General features: G+C 41.0%; 1 protein-coding gene across 1 annotated transcript in view; it reads right to left on the bottom strand.

The window, feature by feature from the left end:
• Positions 1-18,183, bottom strand: part of Usp6nl (USP6 N-terminal like) — a 125,089-nt gene that overhangs the window by 102,951 nt on the left and 3,955 nt on the right. Inside the window, exon 2 of the mRNA XM_031359350.1 lies at positions 8,927-9,018. Coding sequence (XP_031215210.1) covers positions 8,927-8,930 — 4 coding nt within the window. The 5' untranslated portion in view covers positions 8,931-9,018. The remainder of the gene's footprint in view (positions 1-8,926; positions 9,019-18,183) is intronic.

Raw genomic sequence — 18,183 nt, 5'->3', positions numbered from 1 at the left:
CTTCTCTCCTAATGCACCTACTTCCACAGAACTGAACTTGCTGTCTTTCTTAATGTGATCCTGTGTCTAGACAGCAGCTCTTCACACTGCTCTCTTGTCCTGTTTCCATGAAGTCTGTAGCTGAGTAAGTCCCCACGTGCCCCTGCTGGCCACCTTGAGCACATGCTCCTGCTCCCTCAGTTGTGTTTCCCAAACTCCTAGTGTAATATCCGTCTCCCCTCCTAGGTCTGTGCTGTAAAAGGCCAAGTTTGTTTCTTATTTTCAGCTCTATTCTGAAGATCAACACAGCAACAGTATAATGGAGAGCCTCATGAGATACACTAAAATAAAAACAGTCTTAAATTTATTTCTCTTCCTTAAAATTTATGTTAAAAATTCAAACATCATGATTCAAAATACTTTTGGATACTGTTACAGTATAATGTGCCCCAATGTTATCACCTTTAAACACTTGAATTGCTTATTTTTATAATATTCAAATAAGTTTTCTAGGTTTTGCTCTACCTTGTATAAGTTATTAAGCTTTTACTAGTTGTACCTATGCATGACTAAGTACCTGACACTTTCTATTAAAATAACTTTCTAAATCTTACTTAGGACTCAGAGTCTTCATGCTTATTTACTCTATTTTTAGCTAAAGAAAATTCAAAGAAATAAAGAGACACTAGGTTATAAGACAGGCTAATCTTTATTGATGTAATCTCAATTTATAGATAAATCTCTGTAACTGTTTATACAACTGAGACTGTAGTCAACTATTAAAAATAGCAATTCTGCTAAAAGGAATCTAAGTAAAAGCCAAATACTGTCTCTTTACAAGGTCACCTCGTGTTCTAGAAAGATTTCATTACATTTTTCTTATCTTTGTAATAAATGCAAAATAGACATTAAGTAAAGCAGAATAAATTATTTCCTTATGCAAGAAATCTGACTCCTGTTTAATCAGTTAAAGAAGAAATGCTCTGTTACTTCTGAAGAGCTCAATGAGAAGGAGATCTGGAGACCATCCTGCAGTGCTTCCTCTGCTTCCTGACACAGTGCCTGCGGTGAGGAAATCCCTTTAGAGAACCGCCCAGACCTAGTCCAGGACTTCACACATCTCAGAAAGACAGCAGGAAGCTATCACAAGGGTAACACACAGGACCCGCTACTGTTGCTGTACACGGAAACTTCACTCACACACAGAGCATCGACTCCATTTCTATCCCAGTTTTCATAATCTGAAGCACAACTATTTTTAAGGACATCATGGCTTCAAATGTCCCATAATTAGATATAAATCATAGTAAGTACTAAGCATCTGACCATATCTTTTATGTTTTCTTAACATTTAATACCTACATGCTTTCTTCCTGTGAAAAGGAAGTAACCTGTCCAACTGCAGCCTCGTGAGTGAAGATAACCCTCACAGCAGTGGTCCTCAGCCCTGGAGTGCAGGCCTCATGCTGTGGGGGCCCCAACTGTAACTTTATTTTCATTGCTGATTCATATTGTAACTTTGCTACTGTTATGAATCATAATGTAAATATCTGGTATGCAGGATATTTGATATGTGATCCTTGAGAAAGGGCTCTTCAATCAGCAATGGGGTCATGACCCACAGGTTGACAACCACTGTATTAGAGGCTTTTGTTTTCATGGGACTTCCTATTTTCTGGGCAGCAGTCATAATTCAAGGATATCACATTTCCATTTAAAAACAAATATACAGGGGCTAGAGAGATGGCTCAGTGGGTAAGAGCACTGACTGCTCTTCTGAAAGTCATGAGCTCAAATTCCAGCTACCACATGGTGGCTCACAACCACCCATAATGAGATCTAACGCCCTCTTCTGATCAGCTACAATGTACTTACTTATATATAATAACAAATAAATCTTTGGGCCAGGGCAAGCAGGGACTAAGCGAGCAGAGTTGACTGGAGCACGCAGGGTGGGTCCAACCAGAGCAAGCAGAAGTCCTAAAAAATTTCAATTCCCAGCAACCACATGAAGGCTCACAACCATCTGTAGAGCCACAGTACTCACATGCATAAAATAAATAAATAAATCTTTAAAAAAAGCAAAACAAATATACAAGCAAACTGGGACTAGCAAAGTGGCTCAGTGGGTAAAGCGACCACCAAGCCTGAAGAGGTATGCTCAGTCTCCAGGGTCAACGTGGAGAAACCTGACTCCTACAAGTTGTTCTCTGACCTTCCCTTGATAATGGCATACACACACACGTACAATAGGCAGACAGACATGACAAACATATACTCAAAAAACAAAAGCCACTAGTTTGTAGCTCCGTGCCCGAAGTGGGAGTAAAAGCATGGTCTAAGAAAGAGCAGAGCCACTCATTGCCTCTGGCCTGCCTAACCTCCAGTTCACAGGCAGACTACCGAGAACTTTCTTCATAGAAAATTTACTCGTTCCTTCACTCGACAAAAAGGAAAAAAAAAAACCAGTAATACCAAGATGCCATTTGATATCAGTTTGGAGAAGCTGGGCAGAGGCTAGGAATGAGACTGCCTTCATCCATACTGATGGTGCACTCCTTTAACAAGCAAGTGATAACACAGCTGTCCAGCAGCTGTGTAAAAAGTAACACTGGATGTCTATCAAGTTTGCTCATCACAGACCACTTAACAAACACCTCTCCCTCAGCTATGCTGTCCACTGTCTTTTGATAAATGAGAAGCAATATTTTCAGAGAGAAATCCAGTTTTAGAGATGATAATAAAAAAGGATGCAGATTTTTCTAAACATTACATCATTTTGAATCAGACTCCAGAAAAAAATCAAAAATCAAACTTTTATGAAATCATAAAAGATAAAATAGAGTATTAATTTTAAGTATTCGTGCCTCTGAAATCTTACTGCCAAGAGTACCAATAAAATAGAGCAGAGGACATGCAGCTGTATCCTGAACAACAGGACTTCTGAAAGTGACTCAGACACAAGTGTGGGGCAATGTATGCAGGTCCCCAAGCCCTAACCTGTGTTTCCTTACACAGTACAGTATACTTGCACAGTACAGGCCATACTCCTCTATGGCATAACTGAATAAAGACCTCACCAGCCTAATCCTAACGATCCAAAGTGCAAGGCTTCCAAATGATCCAGTCCAAGCCACACACTTTCAAATAAATACAGGTGGAGGCCGGTGGATAAGCAGATAGCCATGGCCGGGGGCCAGCAATTAATGACAGCAAGCCACGTGCCCTACCCCACAGGTTAGTCAGCAGCAAGTGTTTTGTCTCAAGCCTTTGGAGCCCTGGGAACCTCAAGAGGACTGCCACTGTGAAACTGTACTCTCAATGGAATGTAGGTTTCTCCTTAAGAAAGAACTGTCTTCCAAAGGGCCACTACACACACGAACTCACAGCTGCTCCCATTGCAGCACATGACCTGCACAAGATCAGGCCAGCCAAAAATCCCAGCATGGATGGAAGAGGAGCCCATGCTCTAGCAGACGGCCCTACACCCGTGCACTCACAGGCAGCCCTGAGGGGCCCATGCTCCAGCAGACGGGTGGCCCTACACCCGTGCACACACAGGCAGCACTGAGGGGCCCAGGCTCCAGCAGACGGCCCTACACCCGTGCACACACAGGCAGCACACAGTGGACTCTGTGGGAAAGAAGTGGTAGGGCAGAGCCGGGAGAGGGAGGAGAGCACGCTAACCAAATCACGATATGCACTATGAAAATCTCAATAAAGAAACAATAAAAAGGAATTAAGTATCTTGAAAGAAGTCACTAGTCTGTTACTACAAAAAAATTTACTAAAGTTGATTCAGATATCAAATTTGTATATATTTTGCAATACGGTATATTTCTAAAATGTTTTTCTTATAGCAGGCCTACAAAAACCTGGTAAATAATTTAACTTTGAAGAAGTAAACAGTCTGCGATTTTAACCAATAGATGTACTTTCCTTTAATCCCAGCACTTGGGAGCAGAGACAGGCGGATTTCTGAGTTCAGGGCCAGCCTAGTCTACAGAGTGAGTTCCAGGACAGCCAGGGCTACACAGAGAAACCCTGTGGGGGGGGAGGGGGGCTGGGAAGGCTACTACTGCCTTAATAATTTGTCTATGCTAAACTCTAAATGACTTCCAACCAGAGGGAACCAAAATTCCAGCAAAAATGTTTTAATTATATACAAATGTCTTTCACATAGAAGTGTATAAGGAGAGAAGAAACAAGGAGGACAGGACAGGGCAGACAGAGGAGAGGGAGGAACAGAAACAGTTGGGAAACCTGTGTCAGATGTCTATGGGAATTTGAGGCACTACTTTGACAATTTTTAAGTTTGGTTAAAAGTATCAAGTAGAAACAAAAAATTAAGCTACCTCCTAAAATTTAAAAATATAAAAAAAATCATAGCTGAATATACTGTATAAAACTGCATTTGGCTCTATTTAGTCGACGACAGTAACATCTTAAGAATTATTCCCCTTCCTCTAGCAAGAAGCTGAATGAGCTAAAAACCAAACGTTCCAGGTTGAGTGGTTGGGAAGTGTACAATGAAGTACAGGGAGGGAACTAAGGAGCTAGCAGAGCTCTCATCCTGAAAAGCATGGTGGCTGAGGGTCCTCACAGCTCCCACCCTAGTTTACTGCTGTCAGTTTGGAAAGGAGACAGGTTCTCAACAGGGGCTGGTGCACACCCTCCCCTGCCCACAAAATACCAGGAGAGCTTGTTAACTGCCATCTCTAGAGTCCCAACACACTACAACAAATTCCGCTCTTACACTAAGAATCACTGTAGCACACTGAAGATGTGGGCTCAGTGATAGGTGCACAGACACATCAGCACTTCAGTACAACTCAGCCTAGATTCTCTTCTAACTTTCAGCCCACTTCTGAGGGATGCGGCTCTCCTACTTCTAGGAGACTGATGTTCTAGACAGAACTGTTAGCCAACGTTTAGGGGAGTATCTATTACTGCCGGTTCTTCCATGACCAAAACTAGCAGAACCCCTAAGCTGTCACTGAGAAACTCAATGATCTACTATATTTACAACATTATCCAGTAAAACACATCAAAGCAGACTGTTCCCACTCTACTAGAAAACCATCAAAACCCTACACCAAATATCAGCCCCATTTCTTTTCCTTGGCTAAATGAGAGAGATTTCCTATGCAAAAGTGACCAATTTAAAAAACAAACAAACAAAAAAAACAAGAACAAAAACAAAAACCTCCCATCATCTAGGCCCAAGGGTAGGATCAAACACACCAACAAACAACATGTACTCCTGATTGACCCAGTCAGGAGAACAGAACTGACATCCAAACAACTTATAAAACATAGCATTAATTTCAAAGTAAAACTTTCTTGATGAAAGTTAAGAGATAGTAGGAATTAAAATTTAAAAATAGAGAAAACAGAGTTTTAGCATTAAGCTTTGAAAAGGAGAATTAAGTATAACTTAATTGCTTTCATTTTGTGCTTTTTTTGTTTTAAACATACACATCAAAATAATCAGTAAATACTGTTACTGGCACTATGGGAACTTTTCTTGCTATAATATCTATTAACAACCGAAGACATCCATTTTCTTATTTCATCTTTGGTTTTACATGATAAAATAAAAAAACTGAATAAATACAAACTATGCAAATACAAAAAAGAATAACAATTTAAGTACTAAAATCAAAGCCTTTTTGTTAGCTGTAATCAAGTTAACAATCCACAATGAAATTCATAACTGTCATAATATCATCACAAGTATTCAGCTCAGATTTCCTAAAATACATGCTGGCAAGAATGAGAGCTCCAGAACAGAGTGTGAACAAACCCTCAAGCTCTGAGGTCTGGGTATCCAACTACTACTGCCTGAGGACCGCCAGGGCAGGCGGGCAGAACCACCCCTGCTGACAGCACATGACAGTCAGGCCAGCAATGTGAACGTGGGCTGTCTCCAACCCACATGTTTATCCCCTGAGCTGTGACATGGAAAGAGCTGGGAAACCTGACAGGTAAATCTATTCGCATACCTAAGTATCCAATCTTTCCTCTGATTCTAACATATGTGCTAAGGAAAATAATCAGTAATAATCAGCAATCATGATTCTCACCAAGTCTAAGGTTAGAAATTCCATCTAGATCTTGGTACCTTTTAATTTTAGTACCTTTAATGCAGTACTTTTTAACCTCAACTACACTTCCATGTTGGTTTTTTTTTTTTTTTCAAATCAAGAATTTCTGTTACATTCAATTCCCACTTTCTGTGTTAAGAACTCCCTAGAAATCCGCTGAAACACTCCTGAATTATGGGGGTCTGTGGCAGGACGACTTCTTTTTCTATATAATATCATCAAACTGCCAAGAGAAGAAAATGTAACCCAGTCTGATTCAAAGAAAGCTTGAAAAGAACCAAGGTTTAAGCACACGCTGGCAAAAGCAAATACTGTCCAAGTTACCTACTTTTTAAATTTACAGTAAAGGCAAGTGTTTTTCTGAGTGATTTCTCCAGAATGAAATCTTCATGCCCATGACTGAAGTCTTTAACACCATAAGCCCTACCACGAAGGCCCAGGGGCCTGAGCCCCTCTGCTCCTGAGTTGTCCTTCATCATGCCCTTCCCAGCTCAGTGCCACCTGTGTGGAGTCAGCCTTCCTTTCTCACACTGCTCCGGCTACCAGTTCTCCACTACCCGTCTCCAGACTTCACAGAAGAATGCCTCAAATTTCATCTGAAATATTAACACACAGAAGGTCTACCACAGACTAAGACATGCATATCTGTAATATTTATTTAATGCCTAAATGCCAAAAATCATGTTTGCCCTCAAGAAGCACATGACCTGACAGTACTGAACACATGACAAGTGCAGCAGGCTTGTCTGGCGAGAGCAGGGGAACAGGAAGGACGGAGACAGAGGCTCGGAACTAGGATGGTAGCAAAGGCTGACTTTTACAGTAATCTCAGGTGTGAGACATGGAGTGTGACTTCATCATAACAGGGAAAGCCCACGACAGTCTTCATCTTTGAGGCTCCACTTCTCAGAAGACAAACACAGAAACACATAGTTTACCAAACGCACTAAGACAAAGCACTAAGGTGACACAGCTGTGCCAGAGTATGTGTACACATCTGAATGGATCAAAAGTCACATGACACAAGTGACACTGCTCTGCTTCAGGGCAGGAAAGGTGGCAGGAAGTCCTATCTAAGGGTGGGTGTAATACTGGCAGAGTCAGCATTCAGGCTTTTCACTCTAAGCTGCAGGAGGAGCGGCTGGTGCTCCTCCTCACTATACAGCACTGAAAAGCTTCTGCCAACTGTGCTAAAGTCATAGCCTACCAGAAGATGCTGACCTAAGGCCAGCTGACTTGAGACTGAATCTGTGATGGCTCTAGTGTCACCGTGCAGTTAGGGCTCCGACCACTAACACAGACCCAATTCTGATCTGTGAGTTCTAAAGCTAGGCAGGGACATCAAAGGAAAACACAAAGCCCATTAGAGTATGCCTGCTAAGTTACAGAGTGATGACCATACCAGCAATACCAACAATCACAAATCCACTGCAGACAAAATGGAATATGTATTGAGTGATCTAAAAAGACTCAAAGTAAGCCCTAAGAGAACCTCAGATACATCAGGACATTTAAACAAACAGCAGTACAATAAGCAAAAAGGAGAAAAGCTTATGGACATTTACAAAAGAACCAACTTTAAATATAACAAACCAAACACTATCCACTGAAATGTTAAAATAGAACATGTTACAGTCCCACCTCACAGGCCAGTCTACCTCCACCTTCACCCTCACAGAGATCTGACTTCTATATAAATGAGACACTGAGATCAGAAATGAAAACAGAAGTCACCTGTCCTCAGAAAAACTCATGTAACAATGATGCTAACAGAACTCTAAAACTACAAACAGAAGTTTGATTTTCAAAAGGTTTGTAAGGTAAAAAAAATCTTACAACTTCATCGTAATTTTTATGAACTCATGAGCATCTTCACTGGAGTTGGGGTTTTTAAGAAATAACCTCGTACAAAAGTTCATGAGTGGAACTGAAACAGCACAGCCTCCTCCAAGTCTGGATCTGAATGCCTCTAGCAATTGATCTTGTTTATTCAAAGCATCCCAGCCACTCGCCCCCCCAATGACACAGTAGATACTTTAAAATCCATGGTAACTTTCTGAAATTATCTTTAGTAGGTTTCAAACATTTCACTAAAAACCATGAGAAAAGCTGCCTTAATTCATATTAAGGTAAACACAGCCAATATAAATAATATACAAAAAAAAGTATAAACTAACATTCTAATGAGGAAATGCTCACACTATCCCAGAGTTCCCATAATCAGAAAGTCTGTATTTCCAACAGCCACTTAGGACCTCATGTAGAGTCGACCCAAGTCTTTCTCCCTATTCTAAAGGTGAGCACTCAGCACAGTACAAATCCAGCTCTCCTGGGCAAAAAGGACAGAGAATAAGACACACACTGTCCCCTCAGAGCTGACTGAGAAGATACAGCTTTCATCAAGCCTGCTAAGTCTAGCCTTGCTCTCTTGCTCTATTAAAAGCACTGATAGACTGCTGTGGTTTTACATAAATATAATAACCCATGTTGCCCAATGATGAAATTTTATCCAATAAAATTTCTCCTAATTATGGTCAGCTACAATATTCCCTTTCATACTTTAGAATCTTTCCCTAGTAGAAAACAGAAAGCCAACAGAAGCCCTTACATGATAGAAGTAGTCAGCCAATAATAAGCCAGGGCCAGGCTCCCTCATCACATCACACCTAATTCTTTAGCACAAACCACACAGTAAAATGTGTCTCTCCTTGCCTTAAGAGAACCATGTGCACAGCACTAGGGAAAACCCAATTACTGTTTCAGGAAGTGATATAAAAGTAACATGTTTGTTCTTTTGTTAATAAGTAAACACTTACTAACAAGGCAGCAAAAATACTTACTCATGACTGCAAATGTCTCTGTGTGTTGTTCCAATCCAGTATTAAACCAAAACCTGAGGTCCAAGGATTCTCAGAGGAATGCATATCCTGTTCTAGAAACAGAAAACAAAGAAATCAGATTTTCTAAAGGTCAATATTTAAAGTTTCCTAAAGGAAATGAAAAAAACTTTAATTCAGTTTTTTCTACTATCTCTAGAACCCCTAGTCAACCTCTTTTAAATATAAAAGATTACTACTAATCACCATCTGATTCACAGTTCCCTCTTTAGGAACTTCAGGAATTAAAACAAATTAGAAAACAACCGCCATACAGGAGCTTAATGTGTAGACAACAAATGTCATACAGGAGCTTAGTGTATAGACAGCAGTTGTCATATAAAAGCTTTTAAACTTGAATCTTTAGTACTAAACTTATTCCTTCCCCATTCCCAACTAAGAAAGTCAAGAAAAGAAGAGTGCTCTGTCTAGGACAAATAAAGCAAATCATGCCTGCTAAATCTATTTTGATTGCATTCAAATTACTTATATAAAAATGACCACAAAAGTTATTGCTATAAACTTTCTGCAGTGATGCTATTTCCTCATTATAAACATAATATTTTCATATTTATCCAGTTATGTGTAGGACACATCCTTTCAAGGCATTCTAAGTATTTTAAAGATATAGCTGGTAAGTAAGTTGCAACCTTTAGACGTAGTTCTTTTCACTCAAGTGTAACATAAGCTTTGCTTTGCATTAATATGGGTATCAATACTAAAACGCACTTGACCCTTGACTAAGATTCGCATTAAAAAGCTTCCTCTTTTGATTAACACACTTTTAGATGAGGCAGAGTACCAGTGGTTAAACAATAACAGGGATGCATGAAGGCCTTCCTAGCTCTAACACATAATGTCCCAGCTCTGCAATTCAATACAAAGGTACACTTGCAGAACTTTCTTCATAAACCAGTAAGCTATGTCCCTCAATCATGGAAAGTAACACTCCATTTTCTAAATCACTCAAGAAAACAGAAAGTAGTAAGTCCCTCGCTTACTATGAGGGTTATGAGTCACGAGTAGGAAAGCACTTTCAAAGATTCAGTTTGCTGTGTCCATACATTCTACTCAGATCATATAAGATGCATAAGAAGCACACATTTGCACAATGCAGAGATTGCATCAGCATGTGCATACACCACATGGGCCTACACTGTAGTTAGCAGTGGTATATAATCATGGCTCTGCCACCCCATCACCTGACCCCAGCCCACAGGTTTCCTTCTTCATCTGGGCATTAGCCAGTGATTACCCTTTCCAGATAACCCCAATTACCCCTCAGAAATGAATGGTGTGGCAAATCTACAATCGCATATAATCCCACATTAGCTTCAGATACACATCCAAAGTTTCTCACAATAAAGACACTCCTTGATGGTGCTTAGATTAAGTTTACTGGATTTGATTTCCCTCCTTGGAAACTAAGAGATGGAATATGCTGAATGACAACAGGAAAGGGCAGGAAATGTCACAAAAACATGAAGCAGATAAGACATTCTGGGACGCCCCAGGAGTCTGTCTACACCCACACTTGGAGCAGCCACCCTTTCCCAGAGGCTTATGTTTACACACATTTCTAATGTCAAATTTTCTAAACGGTAATATCAAAGTACCTTATAGGATGTAATGCCTCCTTCCTACCATACCATAAGAAGCCAAATAAATCCTTATTCTGGTATTTAAGACATAAAGAATTTTCTCAGCACTAAAAATACGATCTTCAAAAACATTAGGACAGGGGCTGGAAGAATGGTTCAGCAATTCAGAGAAATTGCTATTCTTCCAGAGGAACAAGTTCAGTTACCATGACCCACATCAGTTGGCTCCCAGCTGCCCAGAAGTCCAGCTCCAAGAGATACTAGATTGCCTCTGTCTGGCCTCCTCAGCCACCTGCACTCATGTTACACAAACCCACATGCAAACATAGGCACCTACACATAGTTAAAAATAACAATATTTTAAGTCAGGATAATAAAACTTACAAACACTAGATGTACAGACTTACCATATGAGGGAGCAAATCTTACAGTTTACAAGCATGCAAAGCATGTGCTAGAACTTAATGTACAGACCCCTGAACAATCCCCCCCCACCATACTATTTGCATTGATTTGGGAATTTCACATAATGCACCCTGATCACACTCACTTCCAGTCCCCCCAGGTCCACCTTCCACCCTTGTGACCTCCTCCCACAAAAAAAGGAGGAAGAAAAAGAAAGAAAGAAAGACAAAGTGCACTTTGTAATGCGCACGCACTCACTGGAACACGGTCAGACTCCCAGTGGCCAGCCCATGGAGCAGTTCTTAGAAATGTACTCGAGTGGCAGAGTGAGGGTCACCTGGCCAAGGCTCTTTACACTCATCCCAGTTTCAAAGCACATCTGCTCCCCAGACCCCACCCGGCTCTGCTCTCAAAGGAGGTAGTCTATCAATCGTCTTCAGCAACCAAGTGGCTCAGTAGCACAAACACACAAGGTAAAATATTTCGGCTCCCTTTCTCCTCACCTAGTTAACCTTTCCTAGGGAAGAGTAAGGTCTCTTAAAAACACAACTTTACATACTAGGTATTTTCTAGTATTTGTGCAAAGCCCAGAATTTATCTTCCTTTTCACATACTGGCTTTGGGGAGGGGTGGCAATGTGTCTTCCTGGGAAGGGGCAGAGCCAACTAAGCCCAGTTGGAAGCTGTGAGAGCACCAAGTCTGCCTACATTTTCTTGAGCTGCATAGCAGCATTAGAAATGAACACCCAAGGAGCCTACTGGCCCCAAAATGATACAGAACTGAAGACAGCCCACAACTTAGAGCAAACCCAGCCAACCTCAGCCAAACCCAGCCAAGGTTGCAGTCTATGAGATAGAAATGTCTGCTGTCAGCCACTGAAATTTTGTGGTAATTGCATTACTGCAGCCAAAGTTGACGAGGCTAGAGATACAGACACTGACTCTAGGGGAACGGCTCCGCAGTTAAGAGGAAGTGCTGCTTTTGCAGAGGACTCAAGTTTGATTCCCAGAACTGACAGCCAGTGGTTCACTACCTCCTGTAACTCCAGCTCCATGGGAATTCCATACCATTGGCTTCTGTGGGCCCTAGCATTCCTATGTCCACACAAATGCGCATACACAGGTCCACACACATACACGTAAGTGAAAATAAAACAAATCTTAAGACACAAACTTTAAAAACAAATTAACTAAACCAGGTTGTTGTGACATACACCTTTAATCCCAGCACTTATGAGGCAGAGGCAGGCGGATCTCTGAGTTCAAGGCCAGCCTGGTCTACAGAGGGAGTTCCAGGACAGCCAGGGCTACCCAGAGAAATCCTGTCTTTAAAAAAACAAAAATAAAAAGTTAACTAAAGTTTTGAGTTAAAAAGACTGCATTCAAAAATCTAGGTGCATACTAACTATAGGAGAGAAATCCAAACAAGCAAAGCACAGAGAGGCTGGGAATAAAGGTAGCACAAATGTAGAGCTGGCAAATACGACTGAAAGGAGAAGCGTGGCTATAGGATCTATACCACGCTTGTGCTGCCATGTAGCCAGAGTCTTGGAGCTGAGGGCAGAGTCCAGTCGCAGAGCATTTGCCTGGCAAACACAAGGCCTGGGCTCAACTCCCAGCATCACACCAGAAAAAGGACAAGAGAGAACTTCCTAGCAACTTTGTCTGACTGTAAGAGAAAGGGAAGCAGAACTTGTAACATGCTGTTTGTCACAGCAAAAGAAACAAAAACCAAAACTCTACAGAGCATCATCTGTTAATTACTAAGCATTATGAGGCAGTGAAATGAACCAAAAGTACAGTAACAACCAAAAATAAACCTCAGAATTACTGATACAGTCTCACTCGTGTGTGCTGTAGTATAACGACACAATGCTATCAGGACCCATGAACTCGCTTGTATCATTTACAGAATGCACAGTTAACGCATTAGTTAGAGATGGCCACATAGCTAACGTACCCTAAGGAGGACTACGGGAATAAGAGCTATGGTTCCTCCGGCCAGTCAGGTGCTGGGATAGGACTGTCATGCAGGAGAAGACTGGTAATTAAAATTCTGTCACGTAAGCTGAGGGAGGCAACTGAATGGATGTCACTATGTTAGTCTTTATGTAATACATAACACTTGTACAAATCTTGTATTTTACAGTATTCTAATATTTTTAAAAACTTTCCAAAAAGTACAGAAAATTTAAATACAAGTAACATAAATATACGTAGGTGCACATGTATAAGGGTGTTAAATGCAGGTGTACTCTCTCAACAGTAACAAGGGACAGAAGCATCTGCGAGGACTCACTCGAGTGCTAAGCGGCTTGAGTGCACACCATGGGCCAGTGTGTTCTGAAGCATCTTGTCTACAGAGGAAGAGCTGATCAGACACTGCCCATGCACAACACATCTGGCCACCCAAAGACCAGCACAGCTGTAAATCCTGCATGATCCTTCTCTAGTAGCTCATATCCCTAAATTACTATTGTTGAAAAGGCATTGCCCTCTCCCCTCCCATAAAATGCTTAAGAAGACGTCCTCCATCACAGCATTAATTATAACATCACAGAAATTCCCAATAATAAACAACTGACTAGATCGCTTGTTATTAATATCTCTTGTGTCCATTAAAACTGCCCAGCAGTTTAAGGAAAGGAAATGAATGAACCTTGCAATGGCCTTCACACACCCTCACCACAGAATCATCAAGAACACACACCAGAAATTAAGCTTTATCCGACTCACATTTATTTCCTCAAAGGCTCACAATCCAAGACTTGTGACTTCAGTTTTTTTAAATTTAAAACAGACAATATAAGCTGGTGTGGTGGCATCTGCCTTTAACCCAGCACTCAAAAGGCAGAGGCAGGAAAAACTCTATGAATTTGAGGCCAGAATTCTGGTCTACAGAGCAAGTTCCAGGCCAGCCAAGGCTACATAATAGGACACTGTCTCAATAAATAAATAAATAAATAAATAAATAAATAAATAAATAAATATTTTTCCAATTTAACATACAATATATAAACTTTCTGGTCATGCGACAAACCCTTCCTGAGCAGCTCCCAGGGGAGCCAGCCAGTAGCCTAGGCATAGGTGACCAGCTATGAACAGAACACTACCCCTGTGTAGGAAGGAACAGACTGGGAAAGGAGATATCATTTGAAATGTAAATAAAGAAACTATCTAATAAAAAAATTAATTAAAAAAATGCTACCCCTTCGCAATGTTTGCACTGTAATAATTCTAGTGCCTTCCTTTCTTAATTCAGTCCCAGCTCATTAGTCCTATGTATGTCAGAACAGATTCCCAGCTAATGTCTTACTCTAAATGAAGGAACGACTCCAGTTAGTGCTGCAGACCTTACTGAGACACATCTCACCCTTGCCACTACACCGTTCTTGGACTTCCTAGATACAAAACTCTAGAGCATCTTGGACCCATAAAACACACTACTAAATTCCCACAGCCTGGAACCTGTTCCCAGCACGAGGAAAGTACGGTGCATCTGTCACTGACTCCCAAAAGAGACTGATTTTGCTCACTAAGACAACAAAATATTTCCTGCTAATGAGATCCAAGAGTGCGATGGACTGAGCGACTGGCTGGGCTCAGCAGTTTGTCTACACGTGGATGTTAATGATGAATGAGCCAAGGGTAAAGGCAATTTCCTTCCAGCAGGTGGAACGTAAGTTAGGTTTCCAGGCCAGCTTATCAATCTCAGCGGCTTTGTTTAGGCTAGTCAACAGGCATTTAAAACAGCAAGTGTCATTTCCAAATCTTCCGTTTTTCTATCAGGTACAGAGAGGCGGAGCTTCCAAAGGTGGCATATAATGCCATATTGCCATGTGCAATGGACGTTTCTATCCTATCAGAACCATGCCTGGTGGCTAAGTTCTACAGATAAGTGGAAAGCGCAGAATCTTTCCTTTTAAGGAGCCTGATGATACTGTTAAAATTTAGGCTGCTATCTACAATGAGCACTACAGCGAACACCATGATGGAAAGATTTAAAAAGAGACATAATTCTAAGACATATATTAGAGGAATGTTGATCCATTAAAATCTAAACACCAAAATACACTTGTTTGCTCTTTCAATAAATATTAATTCAACTCTACAAGACATAAAAACTGCCCGAATACCTTAGGACACAAGACAAACTTGATCCCAGCCATCTTGAAGCTAACAAAGGAAAAGTCAGAACAAGCATGCCACAGGAGCCAACTGGCAGAAGTGGATTCAGGCACTGTATTCAGAGTGAGTACACTTGCGAGCCGAAGGATGCAAACACAGAGATCTGAAGGCTAAGTATGTATGAAACTGGAAGCCAGCAAGATGGTGGTCGGTTGCATGTAAGGCCTCACAAGGAAGCTGCTGCAAGGTTCCCTTGGCCTTCCTGCGCCTGTGTGTGCAAAAGTCAGAGGTAAATTTTCCAGTCTGAATGGCACCCAGGAGTATCATGGGACCCTTGTGAAAGATGCCCTGGTAAACTAAATATAAAGTTGATGTGTGCATTAATAGCCCTGATACATTTTTGGACTCATAAAATAAGGAAGTTGAAACACAATATTGAAGTTCTATTTGTAACTTGTGTTATTTATGACTTTAAGACTAATCCGAATTAAATGAGAAGTTGAGAAAGATTCTCATTTCCTTAGCATAAGCAGGATCAAGAAATCAACTATCACAGTAAATGAGGTATGAGCTAAATCAAACCAGTCTAAACTGTTGCAATTAAAGGGTGTAGGGGAAGATCCAGTTGACCTGAGGGGAAACGTCCAAGTGGCTATAACAGTAACTCACAGTGAGATAGTTAATGCAACACTAAGTCTCGGAGTCTTGGAAATGCTCTTCTGGCAGTCCTCAATGATGGCCAAGTACTACCCACGGAGAGAGGATATCTGTTACTAGTCAGGGAAATACACCCCCAGCAAGTCTGGAGAATGACCTCAGAATTCAAATTGATACTAAAAAGTGCTGACAAGCAACTAAATATGCTTATTATCATATACCATTGTTAACACCTTTAAAAGAAATTCCTAAAAGAAATAAATAAAAATAAATTAAAATCCAAAAAGCTCTCTTCAGTAATCAATGCAATAATCTTTGAATACATACCATACAATTCTGTTTTGAAAAGTGCTCTAGCACTTACTTCACAATCATACCCTTCTACATAATCTCTAATTTCCAATAACTAAGCATCTAGCTGAACGTTCCATGGGTTGGGGAGACGGCTCAGGGGGTTAAGAAATTGTGCTTGTCTAAAGTTAGGATCATCGGACCCAAGTAAATGCTAGGTAGGCGTGGCATGGGATCACTGAAGCACAATGTCTAGCTTGAAACCAACAGAAATAGCAAATTGGTTCAGCTGAGACACAGTGTCAATGAATAAGGTAGACTGATGCTGGCCTTGGACCTTCACACGTGTGTACACACACACACACACACACACACACACACCATTCACATGCGAGAAAGAAGGAAAGGAAAGAAAAAAAGAAGGACCTGGTAGATGCAGACCACCTGTCTCCCTATGAGACAATGGCTGCCCAAGCAATACACACCACAGGTAGTTTTAAGACGTTAAAAATACCAAGGAGATAAAGTGGCACCAACACTTTGAACAAATGTTTGTTAAGCGACTACTAAAGCTAACTGAATGTCTACCTATTGGTGAACAATTCCACTTCTAGGATAGCCAAAAGGAAGGAGTTTATATAGCCAACAAGAGAGCCAAGCAAGAATGTTCACAGTAGCTGTGTTGTAACTGAGAACAAACAGACGCTTATTACGAGTGCACTAGGCCACCATTGTGGCAATCTCTATTTTCTGATGCTAGTTACTGCAGTATGATCCTGCCTGATTTTTTAGAATCTCGTCTCTCCTAGTCACAAACCAGGGCCATTTCTCCTTTCTTTACAGACGAGCACCTTACAACTGTCTCAATGAGTAACTACTATACAATGGGCATTAATAGCACAGCAGTGCCAAGTCCAAGTGACAAGGACAATATAGCTTCCTTGTGCCCCGCCCCCACCCTCTCTATTCTTGGAATCCAGCCACACAGCTCATGCAAACAACTCAAGCCAGACTGTAAGGCTGCATGTCAGGGTCCTAGCACTGATCTGACACAGATCAGCCCTTCATACAACAGCAGGCAAGAGCTTCAAACCCAACCTGACACTGAGTGAGCCAGGCATGAGCAATGCCCAAGCTGCAGAGCTGTGAAGAAAGCAAATGTCGCCATTGGTGGAAGCTAGAGTCATCAACAATTTTTCAGGTAGCCAGAGTAACTAAAACAAATGCTGGACAATAAAAAGAAACAGCTACATACAACATAAGTAAAATTCACTTCCAGAATACAATGCTGAATGAAAGAAACCAAACACAAACCAATGTATGTTGTATGACATTGTTTCTTTGGAAAACTAAAAATCTAAAACTAACCTATGGTGACAGAAAATTAAGTGTTGGGTAAATTCAAAGAGGAAGATGGTACTGATGAAAAACAATTGCAATAAACCTCTGGGGTACCAGAAATACTCTAAGGATTGGATTGAGTTAACTACATTATAAAAATTCTAAGGGATACACGTCTAAGACTAGTACACATTATTGTATGTAAATGATACAACTTTTTTAAAGGGTATATCCAAGAACTAACAAGATACTAAGAAATGAGCAATCACCGTCCAAAAGAGATTAGGAATCCAAAATGGAGAGTACAGCATACTAGGGCTTCTTTATCCCAGGAAACTGATGCCCCGTCAAAGCCAGTACCTGAGAGATTACACTGTACTTAGGCAGCCCTGGACACTAAAAGGCAAAGTGTCACAGTGTCAGGAGGACCACGTGAACTATCCCCTTGATTTCGATGAAGACCTCAACAAAGCAAACCCCCAAAGAAAGGACAACTTGGAAGTAAACGAAACCAAGCATAAACTGGGGAGGGAAACAGGAGGGTACCTGAGGCTCATAGGCTAGCCACCCTAATCAGCAAGGCCAGGTCAGAGTCACTCTATCAAAACACAAGGCAGGTGGTTCCTAAGGATGGATTCACAGGGTTCAACTCTGGAATGTCCACATTCAAGCAGGTGTCCCCCACCTCCTGCATAAGTGCACACCTACACATAAAACTGTAATAATAAAATGATACACCAAGATTTAGGTAGACACTTGAGAGTAGTAAAATCTATAATCCCAAACAAAAAAAACAACA

Source organism: Mastomys coucha, unplaced genomic scaffold (genome assembly GCF_008632895.1).
Source record: "Mastomys coucha isolate ucsf_1 unplaced genomic scaffold, UCSF_Mcou_1 pScaffold7, whole genome shotgun sequence".
NCBI lineage: Eukaryota > Metazoa > Chordata > Mammalia > Rodentia > Muridae > Mastomys > Mastomys coucha.
The sequence above is the reverse complement of the archived record's forward strand: the minus strand, read 5'-3'. Positions and strand labels throughout refer to the sequence as shown.